General features: G+C 36.2%; 2 protein-coding genes across 5 annotated transcripts; both read right to left on the bottom strand.

Moving 5' to 3' along the window:
• Positions 1–2,999: 2,999 nt before the first annotated feature.
• On the bottom strand, positions 3,000–14,699 carry LOC149836496 (Holliday junction resolvase MOC1, chloroplastic-like). Of its 3 annotated transcripts, XM_090007012.1 has the most exons (6): positions 14,157–14,699; positions 13,606–13,711; positions 11,954–12,006; positions 10,510–10,641; positions 3,711–3,783; positions 3,000–3,519 (listed from the first exon to the last, which is right to left on the bottom strand). In XM_090007012.1, the coding sequence occupies exons 1-6, from the start codon at positions 14,562–14,564 to the stop codon at positions 3,407–3,409; spliced, it is 885 nt and encodes a 294-aa protein (XP_089863138.1). In that variant the 5' UTR covers positions 14,565–14,699; the 3' UTR covers positions 3,000–3,406. The 3 variants fall into 3 exon arrangements, with proteins under 3 accessions (XP_089863138.1, XP_089863139.1, XP_089863140.1); XM_090007013.1 differs by lacking the exon at positions 3,711–3,783; XM_090007014.1 differs by lacking the exon at positions 3,000–3,519 and having other exon boundaries at positions 3,602–3,868.
• A 2,646-nt stretch (positions 14,700–17,345) lies between these two features.
• Positions 17,346–26,668, bottom strand: LOC149836495 (uncharacterized). 2 transcript variants are annotated; one of them, XM_090005381.1, is made up of 7 exons: positions 26,417–26,659; positions 24,736–24,847; positions 24,327–24,609; positions 23,801–24,110; positions 23,549–23,671; positions 23,292–23,440; positions 17,346–17,939 (listed from the first exon to the last, which is right to left on the bottom strand). In XM_090005381.1, exons 2-7 carry the CDS (start codon positions 24,836–24,838, stop codon positions 17,603–17,605), a joined length of 1,305 nt encoding a protein of 434 aa, XP_089861507.1. In that variant the 5' UTR covers positions 24,839–24,847; positions 26,417–26,659; the 3' UTR covers positions 17,346–17,602. The 2 variants fall into 2 exon arrangements, with proteins under 2 accessions (XP_089861507.1, XP_089861506.1); XM_090005380.1 differs by having other exon boundaries at positions 24,327–24,847; positions 26,417–26,668.
• Between the last annotated feature and the right edge of the window lie 282 nt (positions 26,669–26,950).

Below are 26,950 nucleotides of genomic sequence, written 5' to 3'. Positions count from 1 at the left end.
CGATAATTTTCATGTAGATATATATTGATTGCTGCTTGCAATGATGGTAAAGCTGTGTTTGGGAGCTGGTGGTGTTGGAGAGGTAATGTTGGGGGATGAGACCGGAGTCGTCAAAAACATTCTTGTAGTTGAAAATGGCTCATCTTCACTCCTAACACCATCTCATGATCTCTCAAAACAAGGTTCAGTAGTGGTGGGTGGTATTAATTACAAGTCCAGGTCGAGTGCAATATAATTGCATAAATATTTGTGCATTAAGCACCTGATCAGGCTTTGGGCCCCCACAACTGACAGGCCCTGTCTTAATGCACAAATATATTGCACATGATTTTTTTTACATTAATTACACACCCTCGTTAAATACCATCTCCACTCACATCTCCTGCTCGCAAGCAGAGCCTAAACAACATCACATGGTTACTCGGTGCTCTTTTGTCTATAAAATGATCCACCCAACATAATTAAGAGATATTACTCAGGCTTTTAATTATGCACAATTTAAGGATTTTGTGTACAAATGGGGGCTCCGATCGATCTTCCGGTAGAAGCAGTTTGTGCAAGTCACCATGTGAATGGGACGTTGCAAGTTCGAAGCTTGTTGGTATATGGGTGGTTGAATAACTGCCTGGTACGTACTATGAACAGCCCCCTGGCCTGTTTGGGTTGGTTAAACGCTGTTTTGTAGAAGGATGAGGGCTCTAATTCCTCCAGCGCTGTTATGAAAAGAAAAAGGATTATGTAAATTTATTTAACTTTAAACTGCTTATATTAATAGTAGCAGCCTTCAAACAAATGAAATGATAAAAATACTCTTAAAAGCAAATGATATTTTAAGGATAGAGTGAGACTTTTGTTTTGAACCAAAACAAAAAGTGAAAACACTTTTTTTTTTTTAAATATTAAGGTGTACTTTTGAGATTTTAATTTAAAAAGTAAAAACAAATTTTTAATCCCAAGTCATTATATATTTTGAAAAATAGTATTTTTTAAGAGTATTTATGGTTATTTCAATCGGTTGAATGTACTATATTATAACTAGTTTAAACGTAGATTCTGCCTTTTGATTTTGAATTAACTAACTTTTGAAACCCTTCAGACCCGGCCCTGTGGTGTCTAACCCCAACAGGCTCCTATCCATCCAAACCCAGTGGGCCCATCAGATCCACAATGTGGGTCCAGCATTATAAGTCCAAGAAGGGGAGCTCTTTGAGCAAATGCATCTCCAAAAAGCCTGATATATTCTGGGTCTAATGGAATTGGATCAGAGCCAATATCATGGGTATTGAATCTCTTGCTTCCCAGCCTGGTTCGTGATCAAGCACGTCTAAAGTCGAACTGACCTGTGGGTTCGATGGATTGTGAGGGGATTTTGCTCAGCTGAATCCAACTAGACTTGACCAGGCACTGAACCATGGCTGGGTCAAGTGTTTGAAGGCTGTGAACTCATTTGAAGAACCAGGTGTGGCCTTATTAACAGGGATCAGCATGGTTGGTAGGAGCTGTCAGTACACGTCTTCCTGTGGTGGGACGTTGCAGGTTCAAAACCCTAGTGGTACGATTAAATAATAACTGGTGGGGGGTCTGCCTAACACCAGCTTGCCTTTAAAAAAAAAAGGTGTGGCCTTATTAACCTTTGACTAGACTCATCCAAGTAAACCAAGACCCAGATGAGCGAAGACCAGGCATGTTGAAATGAGGTGGGTTGTCATTAGAATGGTCCATCAGTATCTGAACAAACGCAATGTTGACTCATTTCAAGTATTACCTGGACCCAGTCAATTTAGTTGACATACAGGTTCAGATGGATCAAATTCGGTTGGAGCTCTCTCCACAGCCGATATATTTTTCTCAGATATGGATCTAAAAATAAGAGCACTGAAAATCAGGTTCAGATTCATATATGTTCAGATTCAGGTTGAATTCGGATTAATGTTCTTTTGGGATCCATGTTCAGATTCAGAGCAAATCCTACCCATTTATTTATTTTTAACATGTAAAATGCTAGTTTTCAACGATATATTACTGGATCGATTTGTTGGCTGTATCCATACAAACAACAGAGTATGCCACCTGGATCTAACCGTACCTCAATGAATCTTGTTTGGATCGAGTTGGGATTTGGTCTTATTGCCCAAATATTAGGTTCTGATGCAGCCAGTATCCAAACTGTTTACACCCCTAATTTCACCTAAGAAAAGCTTGAAGAGGAGCCCTTTATAAGGTCCGGCAGCGGGTTGAAGAATGGATTCATCCAACATAAATGGGAGCAGCAAACTTGGGTATGGATCCAGATACGGAGGGCTATTACCAGATTCAAATTCGACTGCACTTTTATCCGAAAGTAGACTTTATTTTACGTGTGAGAAATTCGTGTCTAAGTTACATTTGGATATGAATATGCAAGAGACGTTGCTCAGATTTTGAAAACCTTGCAACATTGTCACTAGAATTCACAACTTATGGAAATTTCAGTAATATTTTGAGATATTCAAAGTCTTGCCTATTTTCAAAATATCGCGATTTTATAAAATTTATTTTATTAATATATTTAACAACATTTCAGAGAAAACATAGTGATACAGGTGGCAGCAAACTGATCAGAACTTCATAGCTAACACTAGAATCACAGGTAAACCATAAATTTAAGGGTGCTGAACTAGGGATGAAAACGGATCGGATCCCTATCAGCTTAACTGAGCCAAACTCTAGCACAGCTCCAGACTTGTTTGTGTAAATGAGCTGAGACTGATGAGCGCCATCGACTCATTAAATGTATAACACAAGTCAAACAGAGGCCCCAAGGGATTTGGCATAGTGGGATGGGGCCTAGGCTGCTAGGCAAGTGGTCCAGGTTCAAATCCCATGAGTGTTACCCCTGCCCAATCCAAAGCAAGATGACTCCCTGAGAACAAGTGGTAAGCCATCAGAGTTTTAAGCGACCCTAAGGCTGGTAGAGCCAGCAAGACTAGGTCTCTGATCCTGTGGTGGTTTCTCCAAGTAAAAATTTTAAAAAATGTCATACAGAGCTTTTTTTTGAATAAAAAAAACAAAACAAAACAAGTCCTGCAATAACGGATAGGACATTGGGTAGCTTTGAAAGAAGTGGCGAATCCTGCTCCCTTGGATTAGGTTAACCAGCTCAAGCTTGAGCAAAGCTCATCCAGCTTCAACCAAGTCCGAGCTTGAACAAGGCGATGGTAACCTGTCAGAGATCACCCTGATGCCGTTCATCCATGCAATGAATGGCATCCAAAACACCATCGTTGGATTCAGCATCTCCTAGATGGGTCCCACATTTTTTTTCAGAACCGTTGATGCACTAGATGAACGACGTCTAAAGTTTGCAACATGAATGGCTGAAAACATAGTTAAGTCTATGGTATTTTGGATGCCGTTCTTCGCATCATCAGAGGTCGCTCTGACCTGACACGCACTCTAACTCAAGTTGCAGCTGCTGTGATTCTCGTTCTCTTCTCAGGCCCTTCCCATAGGCAGCAATCAATAGAGCCTCTGCCCGGCCTACAGAAAATAGAAGGAATGTACAGTCTAGCAACATGGAAGCAAAACACAGAGAGAATGCATTGGAATTGAGAAACCGCTTCTATCAAATAGTTGGAATCCACTTTCTTACATGTGAATCAAGAGCAATTGAATGGCAAAAGTTTCAGAGTATCAAACGAGTTGATAACCAACATAAGAATGACACTCACCATGATCCATTTTTCTCTTTAGCATGGGACCCAGTGAAGGAAAGAGCTCACGTGCAGCCTTCCTGCTGTCATCCTAGCAAAGACTCTCTTGGTTCAATAACTGAAATGCAAAATCTTCACTGGAGCTGTCTAACACTCTTAGCTAATCAATGGAAATGCTGCCCAGGAAATTTATGAACATGAGACAAATACGGACATTTTTTGAGAACCAGGGACACCATGACATAAATTTTTAATTATCTAAATGATGAAAATATATTTTTGATATTTCAGTATACAAATATAGTTATTATTGAAAATATTCTTACAACTATAAAAAATATTAAAACATTATCAAAATAATGCTTGGACATGTCTCTTAAGATATACATATACGTGTGTGTACATATACATATACATATACGTACATGTATGTGTTTATTGTTAACCGAAATACCCATTAGGGGTATTTCGGTCTTTTCTCTGTAATAAGTGTCAGCCCATTAGGGGATGACATTTCTGTATTTTATTTCATGTATTTATTTTTTGTCTTTTTACTTTTTCACCTTTTGTCTTTTTCAGATTTGATGGAACAGCTCCATGTAGCTGTTGGAGCTGCCCCCAACAGCTATATTTATGACCTTTGGGTGCAGTCCCAACAGCCATATGGAGCACCCTGTTGGCTCCATTGTATTATATATTGGCCTCTTGTGGCCTTGTACTCCCAACTCATTCTTGAGTGCTTCTATGCAATAACAAGTTTGTACACCCATGTGTGGGTGGTTTCGTGATTCAATCGAGTATTTTTACTTGATTGAAAGTGTCTTCTTGCATGTGTATCGGATTCAATCCATTTCATTACATGGTATCAAAGCTTTGGTAGTCCAAAGCCGAGTTTTTTAAGAAAGTTCGTGACAATATCAAGAGGAGAATCGTACACTTAGGGGATTCAACAAATCGAGGATTGTTGCATCGGGAAGCATGTCATCTCTCAAATAAGTCTTGTATTTCACTCTTTTTTCTTTCTTCTTCGTTCTCTACCCTTCCTCTTAGTCTTGTAAGGAAATGGAGAATGAAAGAGAGATAATGGTCTTCATTCCCGTACGCCTAAACGATACAAACTATGTGATGTGGGCATCCATAGTTAAACACAAAATATGGAAAAAAGGATTATGGGGTTTGGTAGACGGTATCGAAAGAGAACCCAAGCTCATTCTTATGAAAATTGAGAATGAGAAAGAGGTTGCTCTTCAAGGAGAAAAAATGAGTAAAGCCGTTTCCGATTATGAGAAAAAATGGAAAGAGTGGAGGATGGACCACTCCAAAATAATTGGATGGCTCATCAATAGTGTAGATATCAAAAAATGTTCTAGCTTAGCGAAATTTGATTTCGCTAGTGATGCATGGAAATATCTTAAAGACATATATAGTCTTAAAGATATTGCACACATATGCAATGTCCAAAATAAGGTGAGAACCATGACCCAAGGAGAAATGAGTATTAGAGAATATTACAATGCGCTTTCTCTCCTTTGGGATGAATTGACACTTCTTGAACCAAAATGACATTGTCCTCAAGATGTAGAACTCCGTGAAAATCAAATTAAAACGGAGCATTTCTACCAATTTGTGAATGGACTTAGGCCCGAATTTGAGGGAACTAAATCGGCTCTCATTCATAGAGAAGGTGTGTCATCCATAGTCGAAACTCTTGAAGAATTGACTATGGAAGAAGATAGATTAAAGAAGTCATCCGCTTCAAAGGATAAAGAAATCGTGCTTGCTATGTCAAAGCCCGATAATCATACTAGGAGTTATAAACCTCCTCACTTTGTGAAAAAAATGAGAATGGGAGAAATCCTAACAACTATGAGAGAAATAACAAAAACGGTGGCAAAATCATATGCTATCATTGTTATGAACAGGGACACATCAAGTCGTTTTGTCCAAAAAGAAAGAAAGAAGATCACCGAGATGACGAGTTGTTTCGGTGGAAAGGAATGATGTTGATGACTCCAAATGCATTGACTCTGTATCTTTAGCTCAATTAATGGAGGCACTACAACCAATGTTCAAAACTCAAACTTCTTCTTTTTCGGGGGCGACCGTATCCACAAGTGGTGACCCTAGTAAGACTTCTTGAATCTTGGACTCCAATGCCTCTTTTCATATGACTCCAAATGAGTCAATATTATCTGAATGTCATTCTAACTCAAACCGCCGACAGAACATCCTTAAAAATCAAAAGTTTTGAAATCTTTCAAAAAATATCAAACTTTCACATACCAAATATTAGGGTTGTGCCAAAATTAAATTTGAACCTTTTATCGGTTTCACAAATTACGGATCATGGTTGTAAAGTTTTATTCTCTTGTAATGATTGTTTAATACAGGATCTCCAGTCCGGGAAGCCGATTGGGCAAGGTCATAGAAGAGGAGATTTCTATGTAATGGACAATCTTGAGTTATCAAAACAATCTTTTTGTAATTTTGTGGAAAATAAAGATATAAAAAATTGGTACAAAAGACTAGTACATCCTAGTGTGACCAAATTACACTTGTTTCCATTTCTTACTTATTATAAAGAAAAAAAAATGGTTTGTGAAGATTGCATTCTTGGCAAAATGAAAGCTTTACCCTTTGGGCAAAGATAATTTATATCCAAAATTTCATTTGAGTTAGTACATTCAGATGTATGAGAACCGACTCCAGTTATATCTAAAGGCAGGGTATTTTACTATGTTATATTTGTAGATGATTATAGACATTCCTGAATCTTTTTTCTTAAGCAAAAGTCAGAAGTATTTGATTGTTTTAAAAGATTTTTCTACTACGTTAAGACTCAATTCAAAACCAATATTCAAATTTTTAGATCCGATTCCGGGGGAATTTGTATCAAAAGAATTTAAAAAATTTCTTGATTCAAATGGCATCATTCATCACAAATTTTGCCCTTACACTCCTCAACAAAATAGACTAGCTGAAAGAAAACATAGACATATTGTTGAGACCACTAGAACACTTCTTCTATCAAGAAATGTTCCAAAAATGTTTTAGGCCAAAGCTGCTCTTACATTTTTGATAAATAGAATGCCCTCAAAAGCTATTGAAAATATATCCTCTATTGAAAAATTACTTAAAATTCCCCCCGATTATAAAAGATTGAGAGTCTTTGGATGTAAGTATTTTGTTCTTACCTATAAGAACGACAAACTTTCCCCAGAAGCAATCCCTTGTGTTTTTTTTGGCTATACAAAAAATCAAAAGGGATATAGATGTTATGATAGGGAAATGAACAAATTATATGTTTCACGAAATGTTACATTTCTTGAAAATAAAGATGGTTTTAGCAAGGAAAAAATCCAAGAAAACTATGGTTATTCGTTTCTTTTTTATCTAATCAATGAACATGAAGGGTATGAAAATCTTCATAATGAGCATGAGAGTGAACATGAAGACTCTCATGATGCAAGTGAAAATATAGACAACAATCTTAACAATATTGACCCATCTCATAGTAACATACAAACATATACTAGGCAGACCGAAGGGAACCCACCATGTGCTTTAGAAAGATATTCTCAAAATCAAGATATTGATTCTGCTAGTATTAGAAAATCGGTAAGAATTTCAAAAGCTCCTAGTAGATTTGTATCATATGATTCCTTTGAACCAAGATACCGAACATGCTTAATGGTCATGCACTTATATTCTGAACCATCATCCTACTATGAAGCTAAAAATCATCAAGAATGGATTAAAGCCATGAACGATGAATTAAAAGCATTAGAAAAGGCAAAAACTTAAGAAATTCAAACATTACCTAAATGAAGGAAAACTATAGGATGTAGATGGGTTTACAAAATTAAAACCAAATGGGATGGGACATTGAAAAGATATAAAGCTAGACTAGTAGCTAAGGGATACAGTCAAGAATATGAAATTGACTATGATGAGACCTTTGCCCCAGTTGCTCGAATGACGACTGTCAGAACTCTCATCTCTATAGCATCAATCCAAAAATGGCCAATTTTTCAAATGGATGTGAAAAATGTATTTTTAAATGGTAATCTGGATGAGGAGGTCTACATGGATCCTCCACTAGGTTTGAATTTAGCACATGGGAAAACTCTTTGTCTACGAAAATCCTTATATGGGTTAAAATAAGTTCCCAAAGCTTGGTATGATAGATTTAGTAATCTGATGACTCAACTGCATTTTAAATCTTGTTTTACTGACACTGCATTGTTTATTAAGTCTTTCAATGCAGGGATGGTTATACTGTTGTTTTACGTAAATGATATGATAATCACAGGAGGTGATAAGCACAAAGTAAATCATATCAAAGATGTGCTTAAAGACAACTTTGATATGACAGATCTTGGTTTTTTACAGTATTTCCTTGGAATTGAAGTAGCTTACTCACATCGTGGTTATTTTTTGTCACAGACTAAGTATGCCACAGAGAACATAGAGAGATCAGGACTCTCAGATGAAAAATGGGTTGACACTCCAGAGGTCATAAATGAAAAAATGAAGAAGAATGATGGAGAACCACTGCAAGATTCAACCACATACAAACAAATGATTGGAGTTTTGTCCTACCTTTCTATTACTCGTCCTGATATCTCTCATGCTATTCATTCTGCCAGTCAATTTCAGCATGCTCCCACTACAGTACATATGAGTGTTGTAATGAGAATTATTAGATATATTAAGAATTCTATAAGTCATGGATTGTTTTTATCTTCTTCCTCATTAGAAGTCATTGCATACTCAGATTCTGACTGGAGAAGGGATGTAAATGATAGACGCTCAACTACTGGTTTGTGTGTTTTTTGTAGGTGACTCTCTAATCTCCTGGTGATGCAAGAAGCAACATAAGGTGTCTCTCTCCTCAATTGAAACTGAGTATCGCGCCATGGCAACGACTACGTCCGAGTTAGTATGGTTACGACAACTACTAGAGGATTTGAGAATTCACACCACAGAACCTTCCAGATTAAGCTGTGACAACAAGAGTGTTGTATATATCGCGAGCAATCATACGTTTCATGAGAGAACAAAACACATTGAAATGGATTGCCACTATGTTCAGAAAGAATTTTTGCGGAAGACTATCAGATTGCCTTATGTTCCATCAGAGTATCAACTCGCGGACTTCTTCACCAAAGCACTTCCTTCACCCAGATTTCACTTCCTACTTGGCAAACTCTCGGTTATTGCACCATGAGTTTGAAGGGGGTGTTAAGATATACATATACGTGTGTATATATATACATATACATATACATATACATATATGTGTTTATTGTTAACCGAAATACCCATTAGGGGTATTTCGGTCTTTTCTCTGTAATAGATGTCAGCCCATTAGGGGATGACATTTCTGTATTTTATTTCATGTATTTATTTTTTGTCTTTTTCCTTTTTCACCTTTTGTCTTTTTCAGATTTGATGGGACAACTCCATATAGCTGTTGGAGCTGCCCCAACAGCTATATTTATGACCGTTGGGTGCAGCCCCAACATCCATATGAAGCTGCAACATATTGGCTCCATTGTATTATATATTGGCCTCTTGTGGCCTTGTATTTCCAACTCATTCTTGAGTGCTTCTATGCAATAACAAGTTTGTAGACCCTTGTGTGGGTGGTTTCGTGATTCAATCAAGTATTTTTACTTGATTGAAAGCGTGTTCTTGCATGTGTATCGGATTCAATCCACTTCATTACAATGTCATGGAATGTCACATGGTGTGTCTCGCATGTCGGGTTGTGTCATGTCCCCTAGGACCTAGATGGTTTGTCCCTGTGACAGAGAAAGAAACCTGGAAGTCATACACCATAGTGAATGGTTACAGAAATATGGAACAACTTACATCAACTGCCAAGTTCGCTATTGTATAATGTTGTTGAAGATATTCTTTATACATATCTAGTAGCAGGAACAGTACGTGAAGGGGCATCAAGAGTAACAAATGCAATTTCTTGGATGACAGTCAATTAAGCAAGCACTTTCACATTTCCTCCAGAACATCACATAACGTGTTTCACATTAAATATTAATTACATTGGCACTTTCTTTTGAGAAAACAACTGCCCTATCAAAATTTATGGATAAGATCTTCTATTTCAAAAAGATAGAATAAACGGTGAGTTGCAGCTGAAGCAATATCAATCCCATAAATCACAAAGACCCTACCAATGATTGGCTAAGGCAAGCCGTATTTGAAATGTATCAACTATTAACAGAAATATGTAACCTTGAATCATTGTTTGGACTTTTATATCAAGCTTGTTTGGACCAATAAAAGAGCAGGGTGTCAATAGTACAGATCAGTCCAAATTTAGCAAGGAATATTGTGGAATATCCTGCTTTAAAATTATTTTATTTCCTAAAGAAACTACTGATGTGGTTCAAACCAGATTTTAGTCGACCAGATGGGCAGCCTTCTAGCATGGGATTGGTGATTTTAAATCATTCGTTTAGGTCTATGGTGTCAAAGAGGTTCAACCATTTACTCAAGACAAATGATATTGTTCCCGTTCTACATGGACTGTTGTTGTCTTGGAAATAAGGAGGATAGGGCCTTTAAGATGCCATCAAGATTTCCAGGGAGGTTCCATTGTGACCTATAGAGATACTCTGACATGGTTGTATGCCCATAGATTTAACCTCATTAATTTACATTCATTTATTAACCTGAATATAGGCCTGCTGTTGGAAGTTACATAGAAAGGAAGTGCTGGATCTATCTTCATCAACTAATATTGCTCAACAGTAGACAACATTCTCCAGAAAGAAAATAATAGACAAACCTTACTTGAGGAGCTTCCGGAGAGTTCAAAATGAGTCTTCCAAAGAACAGATGACACAGGAATAACAGAAAATCCAGAGGCAACAAGGATACCAATCCATAATCCATATCCAAACCCTCCACCCCACCAACCCTATTTTACAAAAACAAAAAGTGATAATTTTCTTATCATGCCATTTTCAAAGCAGTAAAAAAAAAGTCATGGCCTTACTAACTACATAATGTGAAGTGGCATTTGTCTGTGCAGGTGCAACCATGTGTGTGTGTGTGTGTGTGAGAGAGAGAGAGAGAGAGACTCATGTGGTATGACATCCTTTTGTTGTATAGGTGAGAGATGATGAATGTACATATGGGGTGTGTTTGAGTGTTTTTGTAGTGAGGTTCATTTGTAATTTTTTTTATTTCTTGTTAATAAAAATTATTTATTTTATTGGTGTTCTTGTGGGTGTATAACATGGATACTCCATTTTTTCTCTTGTACTATATCCCTTATATACTAGCCATACTGTAGAACACCAGGAAAAAAGAAAAAAATTCCTGTATATACAGCCATATCCATAAAATATAGGTTTCACAAAGAACTAAATTTGAATCACTATTTGTGAAGATTATAATATGTTGTGAATCATGGAGGCCAAGTTCACAAAAATAATTCCAAGGTATCTATACAGCTCAGGAAAGAGTAGCCAGTAATGTTTTTTTTTCAAGAAACAGGAAACTTAAGATGCATGAGGATGGTGAAGGTAAGGGAATGTTTATAATACCTGGATTTAGTCATATCCATTTGGTAGGTTAATTAATTTGGGAATGATAGAAGAACATGAATTGCACATTCCTCACTTATACTTATCGACAGGGTTAATTTGGAGAATGGGAAGAAACATGCAAGGACGAATCATGTGATTGGAAACATTACTCTAATGTTTCCCAAGGTAACCTATTTATGTCAAAATAGGTTTGAATGAGATGGTTCTCACTTCTATATGCGTAAATGGGTCTAATTGATCCTATCTGTGTATAAAGATTTTGACCAAAATGACCAAAATCTGAAAAATAATAAGATAGGTTGGGTTGCAAAGTTGCAATTCATTAGCTGAGCAATTTTTGGATGAGATATTCAGTATAATTCAGTACTCATGCCCTATACAACTTGGGTAAATGTTGGCAGTTTCCAATGGCTGGGACTGCAGAACCATATTTCACGCTATGACACAAGATGATGTTTACAACACTGCATAGAACTGACCTGACAGATTTACTTTTTCAAGTCCTTTCTTTGGAAGTCTCATCATGTATTCAACAAGGAAATAAATCACAATGCATGTAAAGGATGTTTAATTTTTTGTGAAATCAATAAAGGAGCAAACAAGGAGATCAACAACAAGAGAACACCACCACATAGTCAAGACAGAAGAAAAAGTGAAAACACATTATGTAAGAAGTACCTGTTTGCCATCTTTTGGAAAAGGTGTTGATTGCTCAATATATGCAGTTGTTCCTGAAACATGAACAAGTATTTCAAATAAAGAAATAGAAGAAGCAAGCTTAGTATCTTCTCTAACCAATATCCAGTGGCACTTCATGCTTTAATTTTTCTAATGTGTGTAGTAGTTGAACTTCCACTAGTGTCATCTTTGGAAAACAAAATGTATTTTCCAATAAGTTGGAGCAGCCAACATCCATATTGTAATAACCATTACAGATCAAGTATAAAAAAGCACAATTAATGCATTCAGTTGTTTTAAAGATGCATTTGGTGGAGCATGGAAGCATAAGCCAATTATTCCAGTATTGCTTAAAAGAAAAAACATGAATCGTGGTAGATCTTTGTGAAGCTATAGTAAATTATAAGAGCAGAGTTCAAAGATTGCTGCTTAGTAATAGGGCTCCATATCTCACCCAACAAATTCAACTGGTAATGTCTGTGAAGAGAATCTTCCAGCCTTTTATGTTTGGTTATTTACGATTGCACTTGGTTTGAATGATGATTCAGACACCCCCAGAAAATTTAGCATCACCATCTCATACAGCAAGCAATTTGGATTCATCCAATTTTCCAAGTGGTCCCTTCAAGCTAGAGTTTATCTAATTCAACTCAAATATCTAGTGCCTTTAATATGTTCAGCACTCATCTCCCATTTAAATGAAACACTGAACGTCTTAATGGATGAGCTTAAATATCAGACTTTTGTCAGTCAAAACCCAAAGAAGAAACACAAAGGATTCAGATCCATTTCCCAGGGTTTGTACACTAATTAGATCAGGTATGTGACACACGCTTTCTCCAAAAACCAAACTACTCCCTAGTTGTAGGTGGATTGATAATGGAACCGCTGGACTTTTGTAAAATAATTCATTCTACAAGAGGTTGCAGACTTACAGTTATATTTTGACCTACCAAAGCAAAGTAGATGCACAATATTATCAGGAACTCCAACAAGTATCAGACACTACCAAAGCAAGTGTATGCTCAATAATATCTCGACCTCCAACCAGTACCAAAAACTGCAAACGGGAAAATCTCCCAGAATCTATATCTGTTGGAATACACCAAGTGGTGCTTGTACTTAACTAGGAACTATTTGCTGCTTACAACAATGGTGTTTCAAGTCCTCAAATCCTGTTCAAGAAATATGGCACTTAAATTTGCCTATGAATCCAATTAACTTTGCAGGTTGTGTGGTTGAAAATAAAAATAAGAACCCAAGTGCATTTTGGTTTTTTTCTTTTTTGCTAGTCAAGCATGTCCTTAAGCAGTGATAATTGCTAAACTAACAGTAATTTGCAAAACAAGCCCTCAAGTAATCAAATGCAAGTCTTGGGGTTAAAAGTGCTGCCATGTTTGGAGTGGCAGCATGAATTCGTTACTATTGGATTCACCTCTGCACTTTTAAACCAAGGACCACCAAGATGCAACCAAGGGAATACGGAACGTAACCTTAGATTGGTCGAGGTCTGTCCTTACAAAGACTTGGCAGGTAAATCTTAGGGAGATATTCAAACACCAACACATCAATCACAAACATGTAAATCTAAGGCAACATCAGAACAGCCCACCAAGAACTTTAATTCAAATGCCTTTGAGAGAGCATCATACCAACTGGTACATTCAAGCTGTGAATTAGCCGAACGATGGACTTCGGATCAAGGCGCTTCCGCAATCGCTTCGCGACCAACACTTGCAAGTGGGGACTATCAAAAACCTACTAACATGAAGATTCTGACTCTTACAATTCATGCTATAAAAATAAGCATTATCAACGGCAACAATTTAAGCTTCAATCAGCATTACCAACCTGTTAAGATCCAATACTTTTTCAAATAGTTTTTCTTTTGTGCATTTCAACACAAGTTTCACTAGCCGTTACTTTTTCATTTCAAATAACGTGACCATAGAGATGGAACTTCATGGCATTTTCATCATTTGAAGTGGCAATTTTGCACTTATATCTTTAGACTAGTAAAACAATAATGATCAAAACTTACCCCAAATCACGTGGAATTGACCAAAACATCCCCAATTCAGCAAAATACTATAACGAAAGAAACCCCCGCCGTTTCCATTCAAACTTTTCAGAAATGACGAAAGTACCCCCAGAAGAGGAGAATAACCTTTCCGTAACTACCCCACAGAACCCACGAAATTACCTGCGCAGAGCATTCCGACCCGCTGCCTTTCAAGAGCGCCAGAGCGCCGGAGGCGTCCGGATCGACCCCGATCGTCCACTCAAGACCATCCCTACTCCTCGCCGCCGTCTCCTCTACGCAGATGACTGCCGATTCTTCCCCGCCTTCATTCTGCTCGATCGCGGGAGAGGCGAGCGAAGCCAGCCAGCTATCCCTAAGCCGCCCATTTGGAACCTCAACCTTGCCCTTCTTCGTGCGACTCCACCTTCGGCCCGCCTCTAATTCGGCGCGAAACCGGCGAAGCCCTAGACCGCCTTTTTCGGAACACCAAGAAACCCCTACGAATCTAGCACAAGAGAAAAGGGTGGTGGTGGTGTTAAGGGTTTCCCTGGATAAGTAAATGGGCAGGGTAAGGGCGATGGTGGCCATCTTCTGGAGGGTCGATCAAGGGTGGTAGTGGTGGTGGTGGGGAGATCAAATCCTAATGTGGGGAGGGGGTTTTAGGCTTTCTCTACCACACTCCATTGGTGGGGTCTCGCCTCTGTGCTCAACGGGTGAACGGTTTTGGAGGGTTCTCCCTGAACAAGATGGGAATGGAAGGGGGAACGAAGATATGCGTATACCCATTGCTAATGAAAAATGGTTGCCTGACGCTATGTTGCATTTTGAAATGCAGTTTAACATACGGCCGAGTAAAAGGATCCGATTTTCCCTTGGATTATCCGAAAAAAAAGGATCCGATTTTCAATTGGATTATCCAAAAAAAATAAGGTACTATTTTCTCAATTTAACCCCTTCAAAAACATTTTTCTTCGTTCAAATCCCACCGGAAGCGTGTTTACTTTTTTTTCACTTTTTGATCAAACCCATTTAGCCCACGGGTGTGTCCATAGCTTTCAGAGGTGGTCCATTTATAGCACGGTAGTCGTGGGCCTCACTTGGGGTTGAAGAGAGTTTCATATCATAAAAAAAAAAATCAAATCTTGCCGGTGCATAGAACACAGATAGGGATGGCCAGTGGACCGGGGTGGGAGACAAGGCCTCGACCCTTGCCCCATCTCAAAATTTTGCCCTTCATCCTCACCTTTATCCCCGCACGGGTTTTGATTTAACCTCCATTCCTAGTTCATTCCTCGTTTCATATCCTCAATCCTTGTGGTTCAAACGAAACGAGGTGGGGTGGGGTCCATTTCCTCAATCCTTCCGTTGCTACCGCCTTCTAATGTTAAAGGAAGGAGATATGATAGATTTGAGAAAGGGTTTTATGATAGGTTTAATTAGAATATATATATATATATATGAGTATAATAATAAATTTTTTATCGAAGATAGGGGATGAGGTGAAATGGGGCAGGTCTGAATCTGAATTTAAATTATAAAAGTGGATATGTATCCCAATTTTCATCCTACTCAGATCTAATGAGGTACATTGAATTTGGACCGAAAATGCATGTGGAAATACTAAATCAGTAAAAAAAGAATGAAACATGCTCTTAACATGTCAGATTTTGATTCTGAATATGAATTAGATCATTATCATTATCATCATCATCAAGTCTTATCCAGGTCAGTTTTGCTAGTTTTGTTTTTCATTTTTATTTATACAGAGTTACAACTTCAGACATTTTATAATCCATCGTGTCACGTTGGATTGTCTCCTTCCAAGTATTCAATGGTCTTTTTTTTTTAAGTTTTTGTTACTTGTATCATGTCAACATATTTTTACATAAACTGTGATAGATGTTTGTGCAACATGCTCAAACTATATATCTTAAATTACATTTGCTTATTTTGTCTTTTATTGATCTAATTTCTAGGCATATTCGAATATGTTTATTTCTAATTTTATCTTTTTTCTCATAACTTCAACATTCATATTAACATATGCATTTCTGCATCATATACTATACACTTTTTAGTCACTTGACATTCAGCTCGTATAATAGTGTCGTTCTTATAGCAGTCTTGTAAACAAATACTTTCAATCATAGAGATACTCTTTTATCACATAACACGTCACCAATTTGTCTCTACTTAACCCAACCTGCACTAATTATATTAGTGATATCTTCTTTAAATCCATCATTTTATTGTAACATAGATCATAAATATTAAAACTGACGACATTATTAAACAGGCTCAAATATAAATTAGATCTGACAAGTCACTAGAATATGAGAACCACCATGTGAATTGGGTATTACTAACACTTTTTTGCAAATCCAGCCATGTAGATGTGTTCAGCAAGATGAATTTGCTAGGAATCAATTACTGGATCATGTATTGTTGATGAAAAACTAAAAATTTTGGATGTTTGAATATTTATGATGATTATAGTTGTTGATTTTTAAAAAATCATGTTTATGCATTATAATCCGATGATTAAAGAGCTTTTGTAAAACCGAGTATGTAGATCACATCCGTAAGATAAACTTATGATAAAAGAACAAAAAATCCATGAAAATCGTGGTTTACATGGTACTTCTCATATTTTCAGTTGGCATATTCTAGTGACTCCAAATTTGATATAAGACCTCATCCAAACTTGATCTAAAAAGAAAATAATCCAATTTAGAATATCCAAATCGATTTGGATGTACAAGATCCGAATCCAGAAATAATGTGACATTTGGATAAGATATCCGAACATATTTGATTTGTTATACCCCCAAGTTGTGAGATGTGACTAGGAACATAGGATGGAGTTAACCAGCTAAGAAAGTTTCCCACCCTATTGAGGTCCAAACCCGATTATGCTGGATCTGCTTATGTTGGGTCCAGAGATACCTATTCCTAACCGAACCATTCACTTATGAGAGAGAGAGAGAGTTTGCTCTCTGCAATTCTAATGGTGATTCATAGAATCTTGAAGAACAGACCAAGACCAAGACCCAACTCTCTTCTCCTGATCCTTCCGTTCTCTGCTGCGCTGCCGATCTCTTCATGCTCTCGAACTCAAATTCGGATCCCAGATCATACATCTGCGGACCTGTAGCGAATGCAGAAGATTGTGGGAGATGCTGACCGTGAAGTCAACTACTATATCCGTGTCCTAGCTCTAAAGAATAGTTGCTAATAGTTGCTTGGTAGAACACACACACACACACACACACACACACACACAAGCCTCGCCACAAGATTCTCACTTCATCAGGAATATTACCATATGCACGCATATTCTCTTTCTCACACACCACATTCTCACACGAGTACAGCATCAACTGTAATAACTTGATTAATGGTAACAATCTCAATACTACTCTCCACTGCATGGAATTTTACGGGTTCATATTTACATGTCATTTAGCACAGACATACTTTCGCATCACGATGAACAAAAGCACGCTCTCGTGATAAAACATATACGCATAAAGGTCTAAGCTTGCTATGTTAAATGCCTCGAATCAAACACCCGGTGATTTAGTATGGCATTGATATTTAACTTGGAATATAGAGCAAAAGACAGACTATGACACATGACCATGAACAGCTTCAAGAACATCTTCCTCCACTGCTCTTGTTTGTAAAATCTGACCACCGCTTTCATTTTCACTTTTCAAGCTGTGAAGGTCAGCTTCAACACTAGCACTCGTGATCATAGACGATTCATCCTGCAGATCTTCATGCTGTGCGATTGGAGGATGAATAGTGAATCGCTTCTTCGAATGGAACCTCCTTGGTTTAAAATTTGGAGCAATTTTCTTGCCACGGTGTGATGCAGGTGAAAATTGAGGAGTATCTTGGCTCATGTTATTGAACAGCAGGTTTGCAATTGTTCGGTCGATGACATTCGTCTGTGATTCCCTGGATGACACACCACTTTCACAACTAAGCAAGGGGAAGTGAAAATAAATATAGAAAAATGAAAATACAAACACACGCTAAAAACTATATTCCTAAAAAAATATAGTGCAAGTACGATGATTGAAGTTTTCCAGCCATGAACTCACAACACCAACTTGGATGAACATCCATGTATTGAGATGGAAACCAATTCAACCTATTGGATTATGTGGATTTATTACCAAAGAATGATTTCATCTAAGAAAAGATAATGCTAAAACAAGGAGGGGAGGAGGGGAGCAAGAAGGCACTCTCAGTAACAGCAAGCGAAGTAATGTTGGTTACTTGTATGGCAGCAAAGAGCTAGTAAGGTAAATAATCGACTGTAGACATTTGAAACCCGATTAATAATTCCAAAATAAAAAATAGGCTGACACTGATGAAATCTTATTATAAAAAAAAGGCCATCGCAAAACTAATATATGGAACCTTATAAATTAACCAATCAATTTCCAAAGCTGATACATGAGAGAAGAAAATCATTTCAAGAGAAAAAGAACTAGCTAAACCAACAAAAGTTTATCAATTCCATAAGTAGAACTTTGGAAGTCAACCCAAGCTGGGAAGTGTCACGAAATGGCATGGAACCCAAGACATTACAAATCGTAATCCAAATGCCAAATCGAAATACATTTGAATACTAACAAGATATAAACTAATACAAGTTTTGTGAATAAATGATTTCATTCACAATGAACAATAAAATACATAAAAACAATACTACAAAATGCACTCAAGAACACTAAAAAATATCTAGAACTACCCATCACTTTCTCAAAACTCACTCATGCGCACACCCACTTATTTATAGGTAGAAAAGAGAGAAAAGGAAAGTGCCTTTTCTAGCTATTGGAGAGAGTCAACGGCTAGAAATCTAGCCGTTGGACCCTTTCCAACAGCTAAAAAGGGTCAACCTCAGTTGACTTAATCAATCTAAGTTGACCACAATATATATATATATATATATTATATTAAACAATATATACATATGTATTTATATACATATACGTGTATATATATATATATATATATATATATATACATAAACAAGAGCAATCTAACAATAAATAACTACACTTATATATTATAAAGAGAGGATGACCAAGCGCATAAACATAAAATATATACAACATATTTAATAAGTCAATTTAACATTTTCAAAATCATTTAAAGTAAGAATCGATTTTGAACAGTCATTACCTTCAAACATGATAGTCATTGACAAACTCGACCATAATAAAATAATATTAAGAGAGATGCAAACAATGATAAAGTTATTTTATAAAAATCTCACAAAAGAGTTAAAATCACAAGTCAGTTTTACACAGCGAAAGACATAAAAGACGAGTGTTAAAGAAACATTAATTTTTCAAAAGATAATACAAAGTGTCAAATACACAATAGCCATTATGGGCATAGACATAAGATATTTCACTAATGAAATACTTAGAAAAGCATGTAATGAAATATGCGGAATGACAAAAACAAAGTGCAAAAGCACATGCAAGTCTAATACAAGTCTAAGCATGGACAACACAAAGACACGAGGGCACATTACAAGCACAAAAGTGCATAAGCACAAGTCCACTATGGGACAATACAAAGAGCCAACAAAGGGCAATAAAAGTAAATATATATATATATATATATATATATATTTGTTTATTGAATATATGCTTGAAAAAGCATAACCTTGTTTAAATTATGCAAAACAATTAATCATGGAATAACTCATGCAGCTAAAGCATATACAATAATACAAAATGCATGAAAATATTTTAACAACAATTTCTCGTAAAACAGAAAATGAGTTTAAAAAAATTACGAAGAAATTTTAAAAATCTCATACATCATAATAAATGAATTTTGCAAATTAAAATACTAGTTTGACCACCACAAGCAATCACCTCCTAGGTCTCCAAACCTCAAACATCAAGTGTATCAACGACTAGAAAAAGAGCATAATCATCATGTCACTAAAGGGCCAAAAACATACACGAAGGTATATATAAACATCTTTTGTCTACATATAATGATACTTAAAAACAAGTGTATTAGCGACTAAAATAAGAGCATAATGCCAACGAAGAGCTAAAATAACATATGAAGGTGTGAATAAACATCTCTTATCTGCATATAATGACACTAAAAAATCAAGTGTATCAATGACTAAATCAAGAGTATAATGCCAACAATGAACTAAAATCACACAAGAAGGTGTGAATAAACATCTCTTGTCTACATATAAGGACACTAAAAAATCAAGTGTATCAATAACTATATCAAGAGTATAATGCCAACAATAGACTGAAATTACACACGAAGGTGTGAATAAACATTTCGTCTATATATAATGACACTTAGATAAGAGGCATAATAGGAAGAAACACAAAAGGTAAAAGAACTTGTAATGAAAATACACTAATGTTATCAATAAAATTATCATTTTTAACCATCTTTCGAAACACCATGGTTTAAAAAATAAATAGCCATCACATATAAATAGAGTTACAATCATCCATAATAACAATGGTCATACAACAAATGAGTGATACAACACACTCAGATCCAGAGATCAAACAACAGTCAAAGTCAAACCATAAGTTGACAATCTAAACTGACATAAAACAAAGTGAGCACAACTCACTCCAACATCTCCGAATAAAAAATAACAAGGCCAAGAGAAATGATACATCATATAAAATTCTGTGATGAACACAACAAATGTTATAAGAAGGCAACAAATACTCACGAAAATTATTTTTCAAATAGGTGAGTTCATAAAAAAAAAAATGATTTGAAAAGACAAAGTTTCAAATAAAAAAACCAATAAAGAAGATGAAATCTTAGAATGAATGTAGTGCAATCATATGCCCAACAATGTCCTATGACAAATTTTACAATTTTTAATAAGCAAACAAGAATCATGCTTAATTCTTCAAAAATGAATTCATAAATCCACCAATTAAGGAATAAGTGCACTAAGACACATCACATACAAAAGATCCAATAACTCTCAAAGAGAAGACAAGAACAATATATATAATCTTAAAAAGAAACCTTTTAAATTTAAATCATAAGTCTACTATGAGACAACAATGACATGTAACATTAAGGAAACAACACATATAGAGATTCTCGAGGAACCATTTATAAACCCAAAAGTATCACCAATCATAAATACCCAAAGCAATAAGATAATCTAATAACTTATAGCTACATAAGCTATACAAAAGCTAGGAATTTTAATACTACATACTAAATATCACTTACAATGCATCAAATATAACCTTCTAAGGGGCACAAGCACAATAACCCACTAAGGGGCACAATACAATCTATAAGAAGAAAACAAGTTATTATTATGACATACAAAATGCATTCAAGTATATGTGAACAAAGCATCCAATGCAAGAGTCATTAGTAATATGAATGACAAAGAGAATACAAGTCATATATAAAATTATCCAAGATCATTCTCAAGCATAATTAATAGAGGATGTTTTTCAAAGAATTAATTTTGCACAATGAGAGTAATATCTTAAAGTCAATCATTGAAGCCACATAAAAATATGGGACATGAGCATGTTGATATGAGAGCATACAAAATATCTATGGTATTATCAAAGAATTAAAATTATGATGACTCAAGATATACATTATACAAGAATCTAAATTTCTTGACACATTTTTAACAAAAAATTCACATAATATACCTAGTAATCATGCTTTGACAAATGCTTAAGGGGTTACTATAAAACAAAATACATACAACAAAAAAATTAGTATCAAGCATACTATTTAAGATTTTAAAGAAAACCACATACTCTTGTAAAATATAATTTTCATGATGATATTTTTCAAGAAATATATGTATTCATAATCAAAACATATATTTCATGTAAACAAGCTTGCACAAAAACATATATCAAAAATCAATAATTTTTCACAAGTTCTAATTTTAATTAACTTGAAAACATATTCATTTTTAACATATTAATAAATAACTACTATATTTCAAACACTTTTTTTTAATATATACCATAAATATTTAAAGTAGAGAATCCAAACAAAATACATATCAGAATACGAGAGTCTCGAGTCCAAACTGTTCATCAATTCAAATCTTTCTTTTGAAGCACAAACACTAACAAGATACCAAGACCCAGATACCTTGCTTTGATACCATGTCACGAAATGATGCGGAACCCAAGACATTCCATATCGTAATCCAAATGCCAAATCGAAATACATTTGAATACTAACAAGATACAAACTAATACAAGTTTTGTGAATAAATAATTTCATTCATAATGAACAATAAAATACATAAAAACCTCACTACAAAATGCACTTAAGAACACTCAGAAATATCTAGAACTACTCATCACTCTCTCAAAACTTACTCATGCACACACCCACTTATTTATAGAGAAGAAGGTAGAGAAGAGAGAAAAGAGGAGTACCTTTTCTAGCTGTTGGAGAGGCCGTTGGACCCTTTCCAACAACTAGAAACAGTCAACCTCAGTTGACTATAGTATATTATATATATATATATATACATATATATATAATATATAAATATATGTTATATTAAACAATACACACACACATACATATATATATATATATATACATCCATCTTAACAGGAACAACTCTAGTGGGCTTCGAACCTGGGAGCCCTCCACCATGATTAGTGAAATCTTAACCATCTAGCTCTCTCCACCCCAATCCAACCCTGATCTATGTCAGATGGAGGAAAGGGAGTATGAGATACAATATGAATGTCCTTTGAAAGACACAACACAACAATTCTCTCTCTCTCTCTCTCTCTCTCTATATATATATATATATATATATATATATATATATCTTAACTTAAAGAAATAAAACATAAATATCATCATTTTTTTTAGAGAGAAAAAGTGTACTCTTGAACAACAATTTTAGATCATTACAATTAAAGACATCAAATAATAAATTAACTTGAAATTGAAATTTAATGCAATTCATGACAAATTTTAAAAGAACAAGAACCCAAGTTAATATTAAGTAATCAAGATCATACAACAAAATACACAAAGTTAATGACACAATATTGATTGCGCCCCACACGGGTAGGACGGTGCCCATGAAGTGTCCAAGTGCCATGCTGTGTCGTGTCAACACGGGATGCTTAGTGAAGTGTCCGTATGACATAGACCTTGATTTAGCTGCCCTAAACTCTGAGACAGCTCATACTGGCAATCTCATATTGTTTCTAAAAGCACACAAATAACAAATATGTTTAATAAAGTCTCTAATCCAAATACCTTGCGCCGTTGCCATTGACACATGCAGTAGGTGGCACATCAACATCAATTTTGGAACATTGGCTTTCGCTTACTGCATGCTGTTGCTTCGAGCTTCTAGCCAGGCGGTACAAAGCATCTCTAAAGAAAATTCTGGTCTTTGGATTCAGCTGCTAACAAACCAAGGAAAAGTCATGCCTTCCACATTCTTGAAAAGAAACCCACAAACACCCCAGTTTCTAAAATCTAAAATAAACTGTTCAACTTTATCAGTTTACCTGCACCACTGACATTTCAAGCTTATGCAAGGTGGTTGCTTCCAATGATCCATCTTGCTCCACCTTCATCTCTTCCTCACATGCCTCTAGTTCAGAGGGCATTGATGCCCTGTGTGTTTGCCTCTGAAAGTAACTTGAATTACATGACTGTTTCTCTTATATCCAGATTCATTATTGAAAGAAATTAGGGATGACAAGGAATGGAAAAACTACAAAAAAATAAAGCTCTCTTAGTGGAATGAAAAGGTGCACCTTTCTGGTGGGAAGATTCTCTATACTCTCTGAGAAATCCAGTGTCAAACAAGATGGATGGTTGCTATCATCATTGTTGATCTCTTCCTCCCAAACATCCATTGGATTATTTCTTTCTGCAGAGGCACTTGTTTTCAAACAGTTTAAACCATCCGTGCAAGATGAATCTTCGATGAGGCTTAAAGAATCAACAAGCATCTCACTCAGAAAATTCTCAAACTGCATTGAGCTAGTCTCCACACTCGGAGACATGCATGGAAATGATGCTGGATTCTCATTACCAGGAATGTAGCCTCCAAGTACCAGATCCCTGTACATTCCAAAGTAGAAAAGAATCATAAACAAATAGACCTTAAGCATTAATTTCACAATTTGATTAAAAAAGAAAGCAGATGTAATAAAACAGAGTTTAGTTAAATGTATATCAAAATCTGATCAAGGTAGGGTTGCTGATGAATTCCAAGAACCACATGAACCCTACCCCACAAATTAAAAAACTCAAGTACCAAAGGAATTTCAATCGTACTGGAAGATGTCATCACTCTGATACAGGTACTGAAATTGGTAGTCATTCCTCCCACCCAAAAGTCCATGCTCATGTAAAGCACTTGACTTTTCCTCATCACAGTTCATGAATAAGTGCTCTGATGATGGGGGGCTTAGAAGATCTACATTAATCTTGTGGCGATAAGAGCCCATGTCGGATGCCTGTTGTTCAAAATGGCCACCACCAGTAAAATCTTCTTTATTTGCATATGATATTTGCGCTGTCTCATCACTACTCTGATTCCTATCATTGCCTGTGTATGCTGAAGAAGATAACGACCATTCAGTTTGACCACCAAGTTCCAATCCCTCAGTTAGCTTTTCTCTAGGTGAAAAACAAAAACTGTTTGATGAATCAAATTTAGTTTCAGCAGAAATCCATTGCATACACGGTTCTCGTGATGAATAATCATCTATACTTGCTTCATCCTGTGTTCCTTTAAACCCCGGAACAGCCTGATCATCATTTTCTTGAACAAAGAACCAGTCCATTTTAACAATCTGCATGGATTCCAAGCATCAATTTCAGATTGCCGGTAGCTTAGACAAACAAAGGAAAAAAACTATAAACTAAAGGCAGAGAACAGTTAAAACATCCAGCAAAAGACTTACTAGGATGCCAATTACAAATAAATAACAAAAAGAATGAACATTGTCATTAATCCTGTAGCTTGTTTTGTGCAAATTCACTCATGTTAAGGATATCAAATGTGATACTTGGCTTGTTTTGTGTAAACTCATATAGGTTAAGGATATCAAAATGTGTCAATTGTCGTGCTTTAATTGAATGTATTGCCCCCAAAGGAAAATGTCAAATGATAAACAAACAGAGCCTTTTTAGAATACTTCAGAAAAGTAGAATCACAAACTTCAACTTCCAGCACCTACACCATCTAACATTATTTCTGGAATTGGTTCATCAATGGTTGCACATGTAACCAATTAAAATAATCATGTCAAACATCATAAAAGGAAAAGGAAGAAAATACAGAAAGGATTATTTTCATAACCATAAATGAAGTAGAAACAGAGATGGTGGAGGGAAAAAAAGGGAATTTTTTAGGAAAAGATCAGTCCAACGCCACCATTAACAATATCAAAGACATAGTTAGGGTAGCCCAAGACATTCTTGCTGAATTTACTTCCTGCTGCAACTAGCTTTTAAAGGACATAACTTTTATTTCCCGATCTTTGAACCCTCAATCCAGTGATTTGGATCAGTCGCAAAGATTCCCGAATTCAAAGCAGTGCATCTTATGTCACATGTTAAGAAAAACTAGCCGCACGTGCACTCTTGAACCACTTCCCATGGTTGTTTCTTCCTCTTTCCCTAGATTTATCTGCAATCCCCTTATTCTATTCTCTCCTTTGACATTTTAGGGTCACATACAACCATCCAACCCCATGACAGTTCAAGTTCCTCCAACATGTCAGGCAGTCAAGCAACAGAACATATAGTAAATTCACTGAACAGGCAAAGCAGAAAAAAAACCTACTTCGCATCTAAACACAATCGTAACTAATCTTTACACGTTTTAACCCTCATTTAGATCCAACACCACCATCCACCAGATTCATAGATATCAATTTAACCTTGAGATCTCAAAGATGAGAATTCCCCCCCAAAAAGAACACCTATAATCTCCAGAAATAGAAAGGGATTTACAGCCACGAACGTTGATTTCCTAAAATCCTAATAAGATAATAAAATATATCAAATTTATCAATATACTCTTCCTAACCAAAAAGCAAAGCACAATCCATTAATTTACTCCTGACCGTATTTTTTCTCTAATGAAGTCATCAACTTCGACTAACAGAAAGAAATCAAATAATATTTTCGTCGAATTCAAACCAAGGCAGAAAAATGACCGATCATAACGGCAAAAGGGAAAAGCTAAACGAAGAAGACAAGACGACGTAAGAGGAGGCGGAACAGGACGAGAAAACCCTAATCTGGAAAAATAGAAACCCCTTCTTCTTCTTTCACCAAAAAAGGAAAAAATAAACCAAATCGAGAAGCTTACTTCAACAAAAATCCAAATGAGAGAGACAGAGGGGCGAATATACCTCAAATCGAACGCAGAGAAGGATCTTCAGCCGGCCGGAAAAATTCCCTCCGGGAATTTCCGCGGCATCCGCACCGATCCTAAAACCCTAAACCCTAATTCTTCAGAAAAAGAAACCCTAAACCTAATTCTTCAGGAGTAGCGAGGGTGAGGCGACGATGAGGATGAAGCTCTGCACACATGGGCACAAGAGCGTGGAACGTGCAGCGTCAGTCCAGTTTGTGGCTGCCTCGAACTCCCACGCAATCGTGGCAGATCCACCTATCAATATCCATCCATCTACGGTTCCACGTGGCAGCGTCGCAGCTCCTCAGTGCATAGTGGGGGCTAAAAACTTGTGGTGCAGAGAGCTTCCGCCAAACGAGTTTCCCACGTGCGGACTTGCTGGGGGTGGGGGTGCCCGCTGATGATCGCGTTTGGCGCTCCATAGAAATCCTGATTTTCGAGGGGATTTTTTTTAAATACAGGGAATATCCGGTTTGGTGTGCCATGAAAACGGATCGGGTGATAGAACCGATTTGAATTTGAATGTTTG

The sequence above is a fragment of the Nuphar pumila genome, chromosome 5, assembly GCF_984573655.1.
Source record: "Nuphar pumila chromosome 5, dmNupPumi1.hap1.1, whole genome shotgun sequence".
Taxonomy (NCBI): domain Eukaryota; kingdom Viridiplantae; phylum Streptophyta; class Magnoliopsida; order Nymphaeales; family Nymphaeaceae; genus Nuphar; species Nuphar pumila.
This window is presented reverse-complemented; position numbering and strand designations above follow the sequence as displayed.

Bases quoted from the DNA above. Each gene is read 5' to 3' on its own strand.
- LOC149836496 (XM_090007012.1), bottom strand. From the start codon at position 14,564: ATGGCCACCATCGCCCTTACCCTGCCCATTTACTTATCCAGGGAAACC. The intron at 10,642-11,953 runs GTACTTCTTACA...TTTGTAAAATAG, and splicing joins TTCCAAAAGATGGCAAACAG to GGTTGGTGGGGTGGAGGGTT. The intron at 3,520-3,710 runs GTGAGTGTCATT...TATTTTCTGTAG, and splicing joins AAAGAGAAAAATGGATCATG to GCCGGGCAGAGGCTCTATTG.
- LOC149836495 (XM_090005380.1), bottom strand. From the start codon at position 24,838: ATGGACTGGTTCTTTGTTCAAGAAAATGATGATCAGGCTGTTCCGGGG. The intron at 24,111-24,326 runs GTACGATTGAAA...TGGAATGTACAG, and splicing joins CAGAGTGATGACATCTTCCA to GGATCTGGTACTTGGAGGCT. The intron at 23,672-23,800 runs GTGCACCTTTTC...AGTTACTTTCAG, and splicing joins AGAATCTTCCCACCAGAAAG to AGGCAAACACACAGGGCATC.